At 42.3% G+C, this 20,008-nt stretch overlaps 1 protein-coding gene across 1 annotated transcript in view; it reads right to left on the bottom strand.

Annotated features, from left to right (window-relative positions):
- Window positions 1-20,008, bottom strand: part of LOC115463407 (annexin A1-like) — a 72,934-nt gene that overhangs the window by 30,170 nt on the left and 22,756 nt on the right. Inside the window, exons 3-5 of the mRNA XM_030193871.1 lie at window positions 19,795-19,882; window positions 10,075-10,169; window positions 3,665-3,778 (exon numbers count right to left, since the gene is read on the bottom strand). Of these exons, the coding sequence (XP_030049731.1) occupies window positions 3,665-3,778; window positions 10,075-10,169; window positions 19,795-19,882 (297 nt within the window). The remainder of the gene's footprint in view (window positions 1-3,664; window positions 3,779-10,074; window positions 10,170-19,794; window positions 19,883-20,008) is intronic.

Raw genomic sequence — 20,008 nt, 5'->3', positions numbered from 1 at the left:
ACAATAGAGTCTTACCACTGGTAGGAAATGGTCTACACAGCACTGTGTAAGCTCTCTCCCTCCGTTTTCTTTCTCTGAGAAAATAGAGGAGCAATACTGGGCTACATCAACTAGCTTGTCATGATGGAAATATTTAACCTTCTTTTAATGTGCAAAAATGTGAGAAGACCCTAGATTAAGGTGCTTCTATCTAATATTAAGAGGGGAAGTTATCAATGTGGGCTATCATTAAGGGGCCTTTTTACTCAGCTGCAGTAAAAGTGGCCTAAGGGCATTGGAGCCGACTCTGTGGGTGCTGTGGGTGCTTGAGCACCCCAGTAGTAGCAGCAGCAGTCAATTTTTTCCTGCACGCTGAGGCCCATTTTACCGCAGTGGGTAAAAAGGCCAAAAAAAAGAAATGGCCAAGCAGTAAGATTGCTCTTTCTATGTGACCATGCAAGGGGAGGGAGGAACACTTACCGACTCCAATTGTGATGGTAAGGGTTTCCGTGCTAACCCAAAAATGTATAGTGAACAAATCTAAGAATTCCAGTCTAGTCAGGTAATATGTAGAGTTGGAAGGAGAGTAAGGGGAGTACCAGTGTGAACAGTCAGATTCACATCTCTGCTATGTCTTTATTTTCTTTTAATCTAGCATTATGTTGGATTATATATTAATAGATTATAGCCACCAGCCAAATATCCCTACTATGCCATATACTCCTTGTGACTCTGGGCAAGTCACTTAACCCTCCATTGCCCCAGGTACAAATAAGTACCTGTATATAATACGTAAGCCGCATCGAACCTGCTATGAGTGGGAAAGCGCAGGGTGCAAATGTAATAAAATAAAAATAAAATAATAGTGTGTGGTGCTGCCCGATTACCGCTGGGTAACACTCTGTGGAAATATTTTTCAAATATTTCTGCTAGCGCCAGAAATGCCGCGCGCTGGGGGCTGAGGGTGGAACTACCACTGGTGCCCACATTGTGCTGGCAGTAGCTCCGGATTGGCACGCGGTAAGAAAAGGGCCACTAAGGCAGGTTATGTTACCACAAAGTGTGCTATTTTAGCACAGGGTCTCATTGTATGCAATGAGATTCTGTGCTAAAATAGCATGAGTTATGTAAAATAACCCATCTTAACTTCTTCCCTAAATGACATTATTTTTTTCAGACTCATGGCTTTTACTAAAAACTTCCACCGTACCCTGATGAAATAACATGTTCCCAAACAATAGTTCTTTTGCTAAGCAAAAATGAAAAGTCCTCAGCTACATTAAGTAGAAAATTCAAAGGCCACCGAAGATGAAGTCAGAAAACCAATTTTACCCTGATTAAATAATGAAAACCATTTTGGAGCAATTGTAAAATTATTACAATTTTAAATGTAATTTATCTTGTACACCCTATCTATATAACACAAGAAGAGATATAGAATGGGACAATTATATAACTGGGCATCACAGTTTAGGTGGCTACTTAATACTGGTGGTGAACCCAGTGGCATAGCTAGGTGGGGCCACAGGGGCCTGGGCCCCCCAAATTTCTTCTGGCCCCTGGTTTTGCTGGCGGGGGTCCCCAACCCCCACCAGCCGAAGCCTTCTTCAGTGCCAGTTTCCGACGCGTCGTGTTCCCTGCGCTGTGCTCTTTCTTCCTCCTGATGTCCTGCACGTTCCTTTAAGTGAAGCTGAGCATGCTCAGTTTTACTTAAAGAAGCATGCACAGGACGTCAAGAGGAAGAAAGATCAGGGCAGCAAACGCGGCAGCGCCGGAGACCGGTGCTGAAGAAGGCTTCAGCTGGCGGGGGTCCCCAACCCCGCCAGCAAAGGTATTTGCTGCTGTGAGGTGCGGTGAGGCAGTGGGGGGGTGAGGCTGTGGGGAGACAGACTAAAATGTGCCCCCCACCTCGGGCTCTAGCCCCCTCTCACCGCGAGGTCTGGCTACACCCCTGGGTGAACCTGTTCCATAAGAACACATAAAAAACCTCAGCATCAACATGCCTACATTTAGAACTCACTAATGCCAGTCTCTGTTGCTGACAAAAGTGGGTGTGCTTAAATGTAGCACTTGCCACTTACATTTATAATTTGCAGTATTCTATAAGTTATGCATGTAAATGTTAGACCCACCCATGTCCCACCCATGCCTCTCCCCTTTGCATTAATATTCTAAGAGTCCTGTTTACTAAGCTGTGCTGCAGGCGCGCTAATATTTTTAGCTGAACTAAAAATTAGCATGCGCTAATGCTAGAAACACCCATAGGAATACTGGGTGTTTCTAGCGTTAGCACACACTAAATTTTAGCACGCGCTAAACACGTTAGCGTGCCATAGTAAACAGGGTCCTAAGTTACTTGCATGCCTAAATTATAGAATAGTGCTAAGCGCGCTGCTAGCACTATGCTTTCCCCCAAAAAGAGGTTTAATTGGGTTGATTATTGGTTAATTGGTGCAATTATTAGCGATAAACTTTTATTTGACACCAGTTGGTAGAGCTATATGCTTCTCCAACATCTACACCTAACTGGTCTCGCACAGATCTCAAAAAGGGTCATGGTCATGGAGGGACGTGGGAGAGTCAGGGGTGCTTCTAAAAGTTAGGCGCAGTTTTACAAATGTAGGCTTGGCCACAGGCTTATATGAGGAATAAGTCCAGCACCCAAAGTTAGGTGGGACTTGTGCACTGTGCTCATCTATATATATAAAAGGCACCTCCAACGTTCCCATGAAGCCTCAAGCCGGATGAGGCGCCCGAGATATCCGGTTTGGCCTGCAGTCACTGTAGCTCTGCCCTTGCGTCAAAACACGATGACTTCGAGGGCAGGGCGGCGAATGACGTCGAGGGCGGGGCGGCGAAGGCACAATGCATGAGTTCCACAGATTCAGTGACAGCAGCGGGGAGAGCGCTGCAAACTTTCATCACAACCTCGCAACCAAGTCAGTGAGGGAGGGAGGGAGGGAGGGAGTGAGGGACGGAGGGAGGGAGAGGGGGGTGTGGAACTAGGAAGGGAGGGATGGAGGGGGGGTCTGGAACTCGGGAGGGAGGGAGGATGGTGGGGGGGATTACCTTGCTAATGCCCGTTTCATTTTATTCCGAAACAGGCATTTCTTACTAGTATTGTATAAAGGTCACACAACCTTTATAGAATGGTGCTTAGTGCGGATCGTATCTGGTGCCAATCTTTCAACACCACTTATAGAATCTGACCCTTTAAGTGTACATTCAGCACTTATATAACAAGGGAGCATGTGCTTATTAATAAGAATTTTCTTCTGCTATAACAAAGCACTTTGTTAAGATGATTTTGGGAGAATTTTAGTGATTCCATACATTTCTTATTAAACTTCACTATACTTTGGTATATATTTTTATACATTTTAGACCTTACAAATAAGATATATATTTGTGAAATGACAGTAGAAGGTATTCAATTACTGACATTCAACTTAAGAATATGAATTGTTACATGGAAAGTATTATTTAGAGTAGTAAGTATGGTATGCTGCTATATTATAAAATATTTTGGCAAAAAACAATATTCGAGAAATAACGATCTGGTGTTTGGATGAAATAAACAGAGTAGGCACCATGCTAGAATTTAATACAGAAATAAAAGTGACTACTGTAGAAAATGTTTGGCAAATCCTAAAAGAAAAAAAAAATTATGTTATTTATACCATACCTTTGTGGCCCACTTGAGCTCATGGGCATCAAACTGAGCAGGAGTCTTCAGCAAAGCCACAACAACGTCTTCAAAACGACTAGAGAGGGCTTTTTTCAAAGCATCTTCCAGTGGCTATTAGAAATAATTGAATAGAATTAGAGGGTTTTATTGTGTCAGTTGTACAGGGCAAAAGAAGAGCTAGAGTTACAAAAATGTTTTCTCTATTATTTATTTTGGTTCTTCTATCCCACAACCTAAATACCGATAATTCAGCTCTATGTGGCTTACAACAGTTATGTAAAAGCAAATACATATATTGATGAACAGATCGATCTGTTAAAGCAACTTAACTAGAGTTCGTAGGTTTTTACAGACATATTAAAATTCGATGGCTAACATACTTATTTCAGGAATTTTTCAAAGAGAAAAGTTTTCAGAAATTTTCAGAATATTAAATGATTATAAATTAATTTAATTTCAGCTGGGAAGAGAGGAGAAATGTCGGCGGGAATGAAATACAGGAGATGCACATGGAGTTGAAGGGAGAGGGGAGAAATGCTGGGCATGGATGGGGGGGAGGGAAGAGAGAGGAAGTGAGATGCACATGGATGGGTGAGGGGGAGGAGAAATGCTGGACATGGATGAAGTGGAGGAAAGACAGAGGAGGAGATGCACATGGATTTAGGGGAGACGAGAAATTCTGGACACGGATGAAGGGGATGGAGAGAGTTGAAATACTGGACATGGATGGAGGGGAGGGAAGTGACATGAAGTGAGATGAACATGGATGGAGGGGGAAGAGGAAAAATTCTGGACATGGATGGAGGAGAGGAAAGAGAGAAAAAGCAGATGCGTATGGAGGGAGGGGAGGGAAGAAAAAGGAAGGAGATGCATGACGAGGGAAAGTGAAAAGAGGCAAAAAACTGTACACGGATGGAGAAAATAGGCAAAAGCTGGATCCACTCTATACCTCCTCCAGTCAAGTCCGCGGAGGACCCAGCTTTTACCTATGGATCTAGGGCAAGAAATGAAGAAAAAAAGAGGAACATAAAGAAATAAATGGAAAGGAAGCCCTGGAAACAGAGTTAAGGGAACAGATAGAGAGCAGCAGAATCAGAGACTGGGAGGGGACCAACATGATCAGAAAAACAGAGTCATCAGACAACAAAGGTAGAAAAAATCATTAAATTTTGATTTTAGTGTTTGGAATATGTCCAATTTGAGAATTTACATCGCTGTCTTATTTTGCAAAGTATAGCAATGTGTTTCTTTCTGGTTTTCTGGTATTGTGCTGCATGCAGAGTCTTTATGCTAATTTGGTTTGTGTCATTTTGGATATACTGGCGCTGTAACAGCTTACAGAAATTATTTATAATGAAAAAAAAAAGTTATTTTTCTTCTCCTGTACTGGTGTAATATTTTCAATGATTACTGTTTATATGCGCCATGGCTTGGAAAAAAAAGGGGTGTGGCTAAATGTGCCAACATTGTCCAGTTCAGCACACTATTAGCAGCCAAATTCATACAAAGTTAATTATGTTCAGTGGAAAATAATCTGTTGGCTGAGGCTGCTTGCTATCTGAATATTCAATCAATGTTTCATTTGCTACCAAGTATTACATATTAAGGGGATTTGTTTTAATTCATTTATCTAGTCCTTACATGCACATGGTTTTGCTTTTTAAACCCAAAGGTTTCCTACGATAGCATTTTACATATTTGAATTAGTTTTTCTGTACAAGATTTGCTTGATTTGTCTTTATTTGAAATTTAAAAATGTTTAAAACACATCTTATCAACAAGGGGCAGGGCTAGGTGGGGGTGGGGCTAGGTGGGACTAAGGGGGTGCCCCACCAAACTGGTCTGCACAGGGCCCCGCAATTGCTAAGACTGGCCCTGAATACCATCATACTCCAGGGCTTCCCTTCTGCCCTGCATCCATAGCTTCAGAACAGCCAACCTTTCTCTCTTTTATCCGCCAGTATCAGTGCGCCTAACATTTAGGCACCCACAGTTACACCAGCCGTGGATCTTGTGTGGCAGGGGTACATATAACTTACAGTATTCTGTAAGTTGTGTGCATAAGTGGGATCCTCACCTATGTACTGCCTATGCTCCTCCCCTGTGTACGCCCCCATTACAAATACCTGTTTTGTAAGTAAATTGGGTAGATTCAGAATAGCATTTAGGGTGATTATTGACATATGAGTGCTTAAATGTCAGTATTCTGCCCTATGAGAATTAAATATGTCTGTCAATTCTGATCATTATCTGTCACTACTTCACTTTGTATTTCTTCATGCCGGTATTGGCGATTGCCACTACTGCACTATCCTGCTTATAATCGAAAGAGAAAAACGCCTATATTCCAACCTAAATCGGGACATGGACGTCTTTCTCACGCGGGTGCCCAAATCGGTATAATCGAAAGCCGATTTTGGGCGTTTCCAACTGCACTCCATTGCGGGAATGAATAAAGTTGATGGGGCGTGTCGGAGGCGTGGTGAAGGCGAGACTGAGGCGTGGTTATCGGCTGAGCAGAGATGTGCGTGCTCGGCCAATAATGGAAAAAAGAAAGGCGTTTTTAGAGAGAATTTAGGTCACTTTTGTTGGACCCGTTTTTTTCACGAACAGGTCCCAAAAAAGTGCCCTAAATGACCAGATGACCACCGGAGGGAACCGGGGATGACCTCCCCTGACTCCCCCAGTGGTCACTAACCCCCTCCCACCAAAAAAAACCGAACGTTAAACACTTTTTTTTCCAACTTGTAAGCCAGTCTCAAATGTCATCCCCAGCTCCATGACAGCAGTTTGCAGGTCCCCGAAGTAATTTTAGTTTATTTGATGCTGCGCGGGACCCATGCAGAGAGGAAAAATCGGAAGAAAAAAAAAACAAGCAAGTGCAGTCAGGGACGTCTAAATTACCAGGATAGTAAAAGGGGGGGTTTGACCCCGCAACCTTCTGATTACCAGCTCAGTGCTCTAGCCAGTGCACCATGGTATTCAATTGCTTAGACGTCCTTCCCTTTCCATTAAGTCCCTCCAAGTTTCTGTCAGCCAATCACAGCTGTTTAACTGACACCGATGTCAGCTAAACGAGCTGTGATTGGCTGACAGAAACTTGGAGGGACTTAATGGAAAGGGAAGGATGTCTAAGTAATTGAATAAGGTGGTGCAGTGGCTAGAGCACTGAGCTTATAGTCAGAAGGCTGCTGGTTTGGTTCCCCCTTTTACTATCGGTTTAATTTGGACGTCCCTGACTGCACTTGCTTGCTTGTTTTTTCTTCTTCCGATTTTTCCTCTCTGCATGGGTCCCGCGCAGCACCAACTAAACTAAAATTGCTCTGGGGACCTGCATACTGCTGTCATGGAGCTAGGTATGATATTTGAGGCAGGTATAGAGGCATCTCATGGGGACCAGTGCACTATGAATGCTGGCCCCTCCCACAACCAAATGCCTTGGATTTGGTCGTTTTTGAGCTGGGCCACTTCGGTTTCAATTATCGCTAAAAAACAAAAACGCCCAGCTCAAAAAATGCCCTAATCCAATGTATTTTCGAAAAAAAAAGATGGACGTCCATTTTTTTCGAAAATACAGTTCGGCCTGCCCCTTCACAGACCCGTTCTCAGAGATGCATGTTCTTACACATAGGCGTTCACATTTGATTATGCCCCTCTATGTAAGTCACATTGAGCCTGCAAATAGGTGGGAAAATGTGGTATATAAATGCAACAAATAAATAAATAAATAAATCTGCAGTCTACAGTGTTTCAGTACTGATTCATTAGTACCAAAATGAGGTCCTAAATTTAGGTACCAAGGTGTAGATTTAGGCACCGGGATGATACACGCTAATCCCCAGATTCTATGTAGCTTGCCTAGAGATCGGCGCCAAAATCAGCGCAGATTCTATAACAATGTGTGTAATTTAACCAGCAAATGAGCACTGGTAACAGCACTTAACAAGTAATAATGAGCACTAATTGGCACTGATTAGAATTTAGGTACACAACTCGCTAAGCACATTCTGTAACGATGTGCGCCAAACTTCTAACATGTGCAGGCAAAAAGGGGCATGGTTATGGATAGAGAAATGGGCATTAAACTGGTGTTCTGAAATTTATGTGCCTAGCTATAGAATATGGCCCAGTGCACCTAAATCTACACCCTGGGATTTGCGCCATGTTTTCATTGGTGTAAATGGATGCATGTAGATTTAGGTGCTGAAATATCAGCACTGATTTCAATGCCAATTTTTTAGGCGCCATATATAGAATCTGGCCCTAAGGGGTGAATTCTAAATATAGTACAGAAAAAAATTGGCACTGAAAAAAAAACACTATTCTATAAGCCACGCTTAAAGTTAAGCACGGTTTATAGAATAGCGCTTACTCCTGGGACTTAGGCACAGTCATTGTAAATGTATCCCCTTTATTCTACAACAATGTGCATAAATGCTAGAATCACCCCCTTTCCACCCATGACCCTCCCATTTCAACACCCTTCTTTTTTTTTTTACTCGTGCTTAAAATTTAGACGCAGATCCCATGCCTAAATTATGCTTGTAAATTCCAATTAAGTCTAATTAATGCAAATAATTGCTTGTTAAAAAGATAATTATTGGTGCTAATTAGCTCGTTATTCAATTAAATTGGGTGCAAAAATTGGGCATGTACCCAAATTTGTGCATGCAATTTTTGATGTCTTTTATAGAATTAGGAAGTAAGCATGAATTGTAAAACTGGAGTTCCATGCAGAACTGCCATTATAGAATACTAGCATAAATCCACAGTTTTGCACGTAACTTTAGACGCGAGCGCTTAATCCGTGTCCATGCACGCAACTTCTAGAATAGGGATTAAGGGCAACTGAGCGTACAACCATTAATTTGTACCAATTACTGCCATTTAACACCAATTCAAGCTGACAATTGGTTGTTAACTTCAATTACTAGCCAAATTATTAAATTAAGTTGTGCATGCTACTGACCTTCTATAACTTGCATGTGCAACTTTCACGCTGTGCAATGTTGGGGCTAAAATTTAGAATCCTTGCCAGTTTTTAAAGGTGTCAACATAGCTGTCTGACTCCCAAGTAGCTGTCTGACTCCCAAAGTTATGCATCTAAACACAATCCCCCCGATATTCAGCCACTGGCAGGCAATGCAATTAGCCGCCGCCGCCGCCGGTGCTAGTCTCGGATATTCAATGTCAAGCCGTATGTGGTGATCAGTATTGAATATCCAGTTTCAGTTTTGTCAGCAACAATTTACCAGTTAAGCCAATATTCAGTGTTAACTTGTTAAGTGCTTACCCCTGGATTCTACATAGTGCACTTAGATTTAGGCGCCAAAATCGGTGCAGATTCTATAACACCACGTGTAACTTAATGGGCACTTAAACAATAATGAGCTCTAATTGGCACTGATTAGAATTTAGATGCACAACTCACTAAGTGTATTCTGTAATGATGTGCGCCAAACTTCTAACACTCGCAGGCAAAAAGGGGCATGGTTATGGGTGGGGAAATGGACGTTTCGTTGGTATTCTGATTTTTAGGCACCTAATTATAGAATATGGCCCAGTGCGCCTAAATCTCTGCACCAGGAATTACGCCATGTTTTAATTGGTGTAAATGGATGTGTGCAGATTTAGGCGCTAAAATATCTACTAAGCGTATTCTATAATCAACTCCTAGGTGCTGATTGTAGAATATGCTTAGTTGGCACTAATTTCAGCGCCAATTTTTTAGGCGCCATATATAGAATCTCCTCCTTAGCGGTTATATATAGCAGTGTTCTCCAAGTCTAATCCTGGAGTACCCCCTTGCCAGTGAAGTTTCAGGATATCCACCATGAATAAGCATGAAATAAATTTGCATATAAAGGAGGCAGTGTATGCAAATGAAGTTCATGCATATTCATTGTGGATATCCTGAAAACCTGACTGGCAAGGCGGTACTCCAGGTCTGGACTTGGAAGCCTGCTATTTATGGGGCCTATCTTAACTGCTAAACTTAACTGGTTAGTGCTGAATATTTGCGCTTAACTGACCAAGTCGCGCAACATAGTTGGTTAGTAGCTAGCCAACTAAGCTTTAATATTCAGCAGAGATAACCAGCTATCTCATGTTGAATATTAGCGGTTAGCCAGTGATGCGCTATTAAACTGACCAAGAGCCATTCCTGGCCAGTTAAATGGCACAGAATATCAGGCCCTTGAAAACTGACCTCACTCTAAAGGAACTGTCAAAGCATAAGGCCTTTGAAAGAATGTCCATTGCTTCTACAACCCAATTACGTAGGATTATGTAGCTTCATATTCAAGTGAATATAAAAACAGTGTGGTCTGCTACAAATAAATTAGACAAAAACAAAGCATTCTTTGTGTGTTTCTCATTCCTTCTGGGAAGGGCAGGTTTATATTTACCTTCCCATAGGCATGCTGGTATGCCGCCTTGCACTGCTGACGTTGTGCATTGGTTCTTTTTGTCAAGATGTCTATGATAGTTGCTTCATCCACACCTAAAAGACAAAATTTTACTAGTGTTCAAGTTCCGTTTTCAGCTTTTACTAGCTCAAAAACTGCTCTTTCCCATGCAGGTTCTTCTATTTTTTTTAAGTTGCCGTTTTGTTTATTTCTCAAGAAGAAATTCAAATGAATTGAACAAGTTCATGTATTGAAAAAATAATGCATTTGGAGCTAGCTTTGTGGTTTACTGGCAGTGCTGAGAACTGCTTAATGGAGAGCCCTGGTTCCAGTCCCAGTTTTAGTCTTCAGCTCACTGGATATACTGAAAGAGTTTGCTAGAGCTGATGCCCATGAGAAGCACTTACAGCTTAAGGGGGTCTTTTACTAAAGTTTAACTTGAGTTATCTGCAGCAGGGCCCATGTTATTCCTATGAGCTCTGCTGCAGATAATTCGAGCTAAGCTTTAGTAAAAGACCCCCTAAGGTAGGGGACAGAGGGAGGAGTCCTAGTCATTGCTCAATAGTGCAACCTAGTCATCACTCAACAGTGACACCTGGTGGCTGGGTTTAAAATCGAGGATGGCAGGATTTGGGGAGTGCCTTGGCCCATGGCACTGTCTGGATTAAAGTAGGTTGGAGAGGGATCTAAAATAAAAGAATAAATCCCCTTCTGATAGAAAATGAAGGCCTCTGGTTCCCAATTTTGGTTCCAACTGAGTTGTAATGTCAAAACATACCCCAATATTTAAACTTCATAGTTGGTGTTGCTTTAAAATGCCAACCTTGGTGTTTAAACATACTGGATATTCAGCGTTGGTCGGTATCTGGATACCCGCACTGAATATCTAGATATAGACCACCCGCTGGAAGTTACCTGGGGACCAGCAATATACAACACTGGTAAAGGGAAAGTTACCTGTTTTAGTTAGGACAGAAAAAAAGCCATTCCTAAGTTAACCAGATAACTTTGCAGCTACCAGTGCTGAACATTGGTAGCAGAGGCATAGCTACGTGGGGCCACGGATGCATGGGCCCCCATGGATTTGGCCCTGGCCCCCCCCCCCCCCGCCGCCAACCCCTTTGACCCCCCCTCCCGCCGCCAACCCGCCGTCATCGCCATCAGGTACCTTTGCTGGCAGGAGTCTCCAACCCCTGCCAGCAAAGGTACCTGATGGCGGCAGCGGGGGAGGGTTGGCAGTGTCGGGTCGGCGGCACCGGGGGGAGGGGCTAAAATGTACCCCCTCACCTCAGGCTCTGGACCCCCCTCCCACCGAAGTCTGGCTACACCCCTGATTTGGTAGTATCTAGATACTCTGTAGCTCTGCCCAGGCTCTACCTTAGATCGCCCCTGGAACTATGAAGATAATGCCAAGGCAATCAGTGATGATTTTCAGTGGCATTATCCAGAAAATTTGGGAATGACCCCAATGAATGGTAGATATCTGGGTGAGAGATGCTCCTGTCCTGATGTGCTGCTGAATATCAGACCCATAGCCTTTTTTTTTTTTTTTTTTAAGTATTTTCTACAGCTATAAAGCAAAGATAAACATGGCACTACAATAGCACTACAATGTCACCTGCTGCAAGTAACAAATAGAATGCAATTTGTTGACAATTACGCTCCACTTTACCTAAGTTCTTGAAGAGAACTCTTCAACCCTCTTCTTGAGGACGCTGAGCCAATCAAATTTTCAAGATTAGCACAATGAATATGTATGAGATAAATTTGTGAGTTAAAAATGCAGCCTACATAACTGTGTTTGTCATTTCTGTTGTGGTGTAAGAGATGCCTTCATAACTTATATTTAATCTCATGAAATTGTAAATGTAGCATGATTCTTCCTTCTTTCTACTTAAGGCCTGTCACCTAGAAAAAAATGGTTATCACAAAAAAAAAACCTTGGTTATTTATCCACCAAAATCTGACCTTACACCTGAATGTATTCTACTGGAACCTCTTTTTAATCATATGAGCGAATAAAATATTCTTAAATTATCTTATGAACTAAGCTTGTGCAAATGATGCCATCAGTTTGGTTCTCTGGATTATTTCCACATACTCAAACATTGAACTGTCCAAATTTCCTGTCCCAGGAAACAACAGTTTTGTGGATTAATTTTAGAATGATTCTATAAAAGAATAATGTTTGCAGCTCTGTAGAAAGAAAATAATCAAATGTACATTAAAAGAAGGAGAACGGAAAGAAAGAATGAAAAGTCACTCTAAGTGTATGGGCGAAGGAGTTCGTTTTCTAATCTTTCACCTTATGACAGTGTTTTGACATTTAAAAAATATATTTTTATCTTGGAATTGTTTGAGGTGTTAGGGATTTGAGGGGTGGTTATATGAATCATGATTTGAATCCTTTTCAATGAGGCCGTATCAAAAGGTAGTGATGGGGGGAGGAATCTTACATTGAGACAGGAGAAATACCCCAAAAGTCACCATTATTCTCCACTTTTTCTAAAAGGCCTATTTACTAACCTGTATTAGCTGTTTAACATGGGGATTACCACAGGCTAGCAGCTCCTGATGCACTAATAATTAGCATGAAAACATTAACTGTTAGCCTGCATTAGTTCCCATGTTTAACAGCAATGGCAGAAAATGCCTTTTTGGTGCAGGGGAGGGTTAGGAACCACACCTTACTGCATGTTTACTGTTAACACAGCAGATAATACAGAGCAATTAACATCATCTGGAAAGATGCAGCTATCTGTATCTCATGTCATCAACTGTGCAATTATCATGCAGTAGTGACTTTTTCTCTGCCTTAATTGCAAAGCAGCCGTCCAAAACCACTGGGAAAGGAACAACACCCAACAGTAGAGATTTTGCAGTTACTGTGCATAATATTGGCAATGTACATGCAGTAACTGCAAAACCTAATTGCACTGGGGGGAGGGGGGGATATTCTAAAGTATAAAGTGGGTGCCAATGTTTAAGCACCAAATAGGATTGTTAATGAAACACACAGGGGATAGGACTATGCTGGACTTAGGGCTTATGAATGGGGAGAGTGTTAGTGATGTTATAGTGGGAGATCATCTGGCATCTAATGATCACTGGAAGGCGTGGTTTAATATTAAGACAGGCGTATAGAGGATTCATTGAAAAGTGAAGGTTCTATACTTCAAAATACCTAACTGTTGAGATGGAGGAATACCTCAAGGAGTAGCTAGCTGGATAAGAACGTCTGGAAAAAGCTAGAAAGCAGTGGGCAAAACTGAAAGACGTTATTTTAAGGGCAACAAAACCTTTTATAAGGAAAGTAAACAAAAGTAAGAGAAAAGGGAGGCCGCTTTGGTTCTCAAAAGTATTAGCTGAAAAGGTAAAGAAAAAGATTTTAGGCTATATAAACTATGTGAGATCATAGAAAGATGAAGACAGCAGCAGTAGCCAATATCCAATATGGTAAAATGGGGGGGGGGGGGGGGGGGGGAATCAAGAAATTTTTTTTACATATGGAGGGATTGCAAAAGTGGCATTGTGAGACTCAAGGGTAAAGGGGAGGAATATATAGAAATTGATAAGGATAAGGCAGAATTGCTTTACAAATATTTCTTTTCTGTGATCACAAATGAAGGACCAGAAGTAGGACCGCAGAAGACAAACGCAAACAAAAATGAAAGTGTGACAGACTTTGAACAATTTTCAGAGGACTGTGTTTGTCAGAAGCTAGCTATACTAAAGATGTAGAAAGCTATAGGGCCAAATGGCATACAACTGAGGGAAATGAAGGAATCTTGGGAAGTTCTGGCAGCTCTGCTGTCTGACTCCAAGAGAACTGGAGAAAGAATGCATTCCTAATGATTCCGTTGATTACTGATTGTGGTATGTCAATGGAATGCCTGGAATAAACCTGGGTGTTCTTAAATGCACTCCCTCACAGGGGCAGAGGCACATTAATGGAGCAGAGATAGTTGACTTAGTCAGAGGGTGTGGCCCAGTCACAGAAAGTTAAAACCTCACAGTGGGAACAGAAGAGGGAAGCTCTGAGTTAGGAGTAAGAGATGCTGCAATGGTGTTCCAAAATGGGATTGCAGTGTCCGAAGAGGGGCTCCAGGGAAGGCAGGAGCTATCTTCCTCCTATACCTCCATGATCTTTGTATAATGTAACAGAAGACTGATAAGGTAGAGGATTTTTCCCTTGACCTTGAAAAGTTCTAATACTTGTGTTTGGCTAATTGTGAATTGGGAAGACACGGTCTAGTTTAACTTTTAAGGCATAGCCTAGTACATAGCCTAGTACAAGGACAGGGCTGAAGGAAGATTACTTCAACTTAAACAAACTTTTGTGTTTACTTTATCTAGTGTGTGAAGAGAAACAGGCTTCACCCACTTGCATATACAAATAATATGTTTGTGTTTCACTTTCACCTCTCTGAGTGCCTGTATCTGAGAAGGCTCCTGGCTCAGCTGCCACCTACGCTACCACATAGCACAAGGAAATAATTATCATTTTTCAACATACTCATTTATTTGTTGACTGTAGTTATATGCTTCATGGGCAGCTATATTATAATTCAACTGGATTGATCTCAGTACAGATTCATTTTAATTGTACTAAATGAGAATGCCATATATATGTTGTTTTCATTTATTATATTCTCTCATTAGTTGTCTGTTATGTGAATGTCATAATTTAGATGTTTAACTAAATCTGGTTGGATCTGTTATGCAGTATGGCATTATTTGTCACTTAAGATTTTGTATTCATATATTTATATTTGTTTTACAGACACACTATTAGAACTCTGATGCAGACTGAAATGTGGGTGTCTGGTTTTATGTCTTTAATAATAAACAGATTTCACCATACCGTCAGCACTTTTCCCTTTGTTATCCAACTCTTTTTACCATTGGTCTTCTGACTGTTGCAATCTGTCTCTTGCATTATGCTTCTAGTTAGGCTTTTGTTGTTGCTTCTTCCCCTTCCTTGTGTGGTTTAAAGTAATTCTTTCATGCCCCTGTCCTCATATTTTAAATGTTTAATCTAGGCCTCCATCTGTGCTTTTCTTTTTTTAATCCCTGATTTTAATTATTAATTTCATGTAAACTGCTTAGAAATTTTGTAATTAGCCATATATTAAATATATAGTAACATAGTAGATGACGGCAGAAAAAGACCTGCACGGTCCACCCAGTCTTCCCAACAAGATAAACTCACATGTGCCATTTTTTGTGTATACCTTACCTTGATTTGTACCTGTCTTTTTCAGGGCACAGACCGTATAAGTCTGCCCAGCACTATCCCCGCCTCCCAACCACCAGCCCCGCCTCCTACCACCGGCTCTGGCACAGACTGTATAAGTCTGTCCAGCACTATCCCCACATCCCAACCACCAGCCCTGCCTCCCACCACCGGCTAAGCTTCTGGGGATCCCTTCCTTTATGTTTATCCCACGCATGTTTGAATTCCGTTACCGTTTTCCTCTCCACCACCTCCCGCGGGAGGGCATTCCAAGCATCCACCACTCTCTCCGTGAAAAAATACTTCCTGACATTTTTCTTGAGTCTGCCCCCCTTCAATCTCATTTCATGTCCTCTCGTTCTACCGCCTTCCCCTCTCCGGAAAAGGTTCGTTTGCGGATTCATACCTTTCAAATATTTGAACGTCTGTATCATATCACCCCTGTTCCTCCTTTCCTCCAGGGTATACATGTTCAGGTCAACAAGTCTCTCCTCATACGTCTTGTAACGCAAATCCCATACCATTCCCGTAGCTTTTCTTTGCACCACTTCCATTTTTTTAACATCCTTCACAAGATACAGCCTCCAAAACTGAACACAATACTCCAGATGGGGCCTCACCAATGTCTTATACAGGGGTATTAAAACCTCTTTTCTTCTGCTGGTCACACCTCTCTCTATACAGCCTAACAACCTTCTAGCTACGGCCACCGCCTTGTCACACTGTTTCGTTGCCTTCAGGTCCTCAGATACTATCACCCAAGATCACTCTCCCCGTCCGTACCTATCAGACTCTCCCCGCCTAACACATACGTCTGATATGTGAGTCCAGACTTATCCCCCTCAATATACAAAGACACACCTACACTGATAGAAGGTAATGTGTTCCAAGACTCCCTTAATACAACTTATATTTAGATACTCATCTTCTGTTACCGTTTGTCTTTATTTTCATCCTTTCTTCAAGCTTCTTCCACTACCCTTTCAACATATCTTTCCCAACCTGCCAGCCTGCCAACTTAAAAGAATGAGCAATAACCAAAGACTGTCGTAATTGTAGGTACAGATGAACCACATTCCTGTTTCTGGTCATTCATTACTGTTACAAAGAAATGATCATCTTTAGAATACTGTGCACCTACTTGTGCCATTTGTCCACATTAAATTTCATCTGCCATTTGGATGCCCAGTCTCCCAGTTTCCTAAGGTCTTCCTGCAATTTTTTATAATCCACATGTGTTTTGACAACTTTGAATAGTTTTGTGTCACCTGCAAAGTTAATCACCTCGCTCATCATTTTGTTTTCCAGATCATTTATAAATATGTTAAATAGCACTGGTCCCAGTACTGATCCCTGCGGCACTCCACTGTTCACCCTAATCCATTGAGAAAAATGGCCATTGAACTCTACCCTCTGTTTTCTGTCCAATAACCAATTCCTAATCCACAGAAGGACATTGCCTCCCATCCCATGACTTTTTAATTTCCTCAGGAGTCTCTAATGAGGAACTTTGTCAAAAACTTTCTGAAAATCCTGATACACTACATCAACAGGCTCACCTTTAACCACATGTTTATTTATACCTTCGAAGAAATGAACCCTTTATTCAGGGTTTTAAACTATCCCCTTCTCTCCAGTAGGTAATACATTATTATCTTTATTAGAATACACAGGAACTTTATTAACACCTCAAAAGACGTGCAAAGTCACTCTGCTGACATGAACATCTGGAACAGGCCTAAGAACATGCACAGAATATGCTCAGAAATTATTGTTTTCAGAATACAAGTACAAAGTGTGGCCAGGAAGTCAAACACATGACCATACTTCAATACCGTCTTGGCTTCATTTAAACAGGTTCTCAAACACTTGGCCATGTTCCATAGGAACTAATACAGAAAAAGCAGCATGACCACGTAGACAGAAATCCTACAGTAATATTTGCCTTATAAATGCAATGTCTTAGAAATTTACAAAACAATACAAACTGCTTTTAAGAAAGGCTAACTTCTGTCAAAACAGAAAATTAAGAGGCTCATTTTCAAAGCACGTAGACTCAGGGCCGCCGAGAGACTGAGCCGGGCCTGGGGCAAGGCCGCCACTGCCGCCCCCCCCCCCCCCCCGCCCACCTCCAGCGTCTGCCACCGGACCCCCTGCATTCAAATCGGCAGCGCCTCACCTCTGTGTGAAAGCAGCAGATCGCCTCCCTTCGGGCCTTCCCTCACTGTGTCCCGCCCTCGTCTGATGTAACTTCCTGTTTCCACGAGGGCAGGGCACAGTGAGGGAGGGCTGCAGTGCCGGCAGCCTGGGAGCGGGAGAAGGACAGAGACCCCGGGCCCAGGGAATTTTGTCCCCTCTGCCCCCCCTCTCGGTGGCCCTGCATAGACTTACAAAGTTACATAGGTTACTCACATAACTTTGTAATTCTCTGTGCTTTGAAAATGAGCACCTAAATGTTTCTCAATCTGTAAATGCTACCATGTTTTTCATTTATTCACAGCTTTCCTGCTCACAATGGTTCAGAGGAAAGTATCAGCAATAGGGGCAATACCCTCCACCACCAATGCTCACTCTAAGTCAGGGGTGAGTAACCTTAGTCCTTGAGGGCTGCAACGCAGTTGGGTTTTTAAGATTTCCCCAATGAATATTCCAAAGATCTATTTGCATACAATGGAGGCAGTACATGCAAGTAGACCTCATACATATTCATTGGGAAAATCCTGCAAACTCGACTAGGTTGCAGTCCTTGAGGACCAAAGTTGCCCACCCCTGCTCTAAGCTGAGCAGGAGTCTTTTATCTACTTTCCTGCCAGTGGGGGTGCTGTTTCAGTATCACATTTTCAATAGTGAGGTAAAGGCAAGGTCTGCAGGACTCCAGGGAACCTGCCTGTTCCTAGTAATTGAAAACACAACATTGAAGCACCACCCCCATTTGCAGGAATATGGTTGGAGGACTCCTACTCAGCTTAGAGGGACCATTGTCCCCCACCCCTCCTCAAAGGCTCTGAGAGTGTCATTCTGCCCTGCAACCATCACCTAGCTGACAGCTTTTGGAGGGACCTGGAGATGGGCTATTGATCTTTCTGTTCCAATACTAATTTTCACAGTGTTTGCTTTAAAATCAGCTCTGCATTGAGGCAGAATAGCTAATAGCCTCTCTTCCATTTATTTACATGAATTGTGCACTGGTGCCTAACATGAGATTTTGCTTCAGCACAAAAGCTTTCCTTGCATTGAGCAGCTCTTAAATTGTTAATCTCTCATTAACCATGTGCTGTCACCCACAGTAGCTTTCTGCATTGTCCCCTGAATTAGTAAGCACACTCAGGGCTGCCAAAAGGGTGGGCGGAGGGGGGGGGGGGGTTAAAATTCCCCAGGGCCCGGCATCCAAGGGGGCCCACCCGGCGCTAGTATTATTCTTCTGTTCCTGTGCACGGGAGCGCTGCAGAGCAGAATACTTCCTTCCTGCTGCATCCAAACAGCCTCTTTGGATGCAGCAGGAAGGAAGGAAGGACTCTGCTCTGCAGCATTGCCACACACAGGAATAGGAGAGTAATACTAGCGCCGGGCCCTGGGGAAGTTTGTTGTCCACAGGAGCAGGACAAGTAAGGGGGCAGCAGTGGGGCGGCAGTGGGGTGGGGGCAGGCCCGCCCGGAGAGACCCAGAAGGGGGCAGGTCCGGGGGGGGGGGGGTGTTTGCCCCGGGCCTGGCTTTGTCTCTCGTCAGCCCTGAGCACACTAATTCACTATCCCTTTCTAATGTTCCTATCTAATCATCTATCCTAACTCTAAAATTCTTTTAGGAAGAAACAACAAGTGACTCAAAATGTCTGATCCACTTTATATAACGTTTCACTTTCAAGTGAACAATAAATCCAGGAATGCTATCATAGTCTAATGGGGAAAAATTGTATGCTAGTGATTGGTCCTGTTTCTTGACCCTCTTTCATGTAGCTGACTGACTAAAAAAAAAAACTGCCCTGCTTCCCTCACAGGTTTCATTAGGGCCACAGTGCAATAAAAGGGAATTTCATTAGTGGTTTTCTGTTGTATCATTACTTAATAAAACAGCTCATTTTGTTATGTGTCTTATTTTGTTTCAAAAAGAACATGCAAATTTTGTGAATATGTTAACTGAATGTCATTACTGATCAGTCCCTGGATGCTAAAATATTTTGAAATCCTGGCATTCTTTACTCCCCATGTTTTATGCCTACAAACTATGTAGATTAAGATGAAATGGGTAAACTACCAGTAGACTTAGAAAGGAAAATGTCCTTTCTAGAAAAGCACACTCACTGTAACCTCACATCACTGTTCTATATACAGTCAATACCTCATACTTACGTGGTAGCACTACATGGCATTACTATATGCTTTCAAAAAAAAAACTCTTAAAAATAGTCCAATATTACCTTACGTATGCAGGTAGAAATATGTTTAAGGTGTTTTGCTGCCCATGCTACTGTTTACTGTGTTTCGTACCTTTAGTTTTGATGGCCTTCTCCAGGGTGGCAGCATCAGTAGAAGCATTAAAGCCTGGGAATGCTCTAACAGATGGTCCAGCTTGTTGCTGAAAGAACAATTACAAATAAATGTAAATCGATACATATCAGATAGAACTACTTTTTTATAATTGCTGATGAACTCTAGATCAATATGTGCTTGAAGGTAGAGCTTATGTTCAAAATTCAAAGTG

The sequence above is a fragment of the Microcaecilia unicolor genome, chromosome 2 (genome assembly GCF_901765095.1).
Source record: "Microcaecilia unicolor chromosome 2, aMicUni1.1, whole genome shotgun sequence".
Classification (NCBI taxonomy): Eukaryota; Metazoa; Chordata; class Amphibia; order Gymnophiona; family Siphonopidae; genus Microcaecilia; species Microcaecilia unicolor.
The sequence above is the reverse complement of the archived record's forward strand: the minus strand, read 5'-3'. Positions and strand labels throughout refer to the sequence as shown.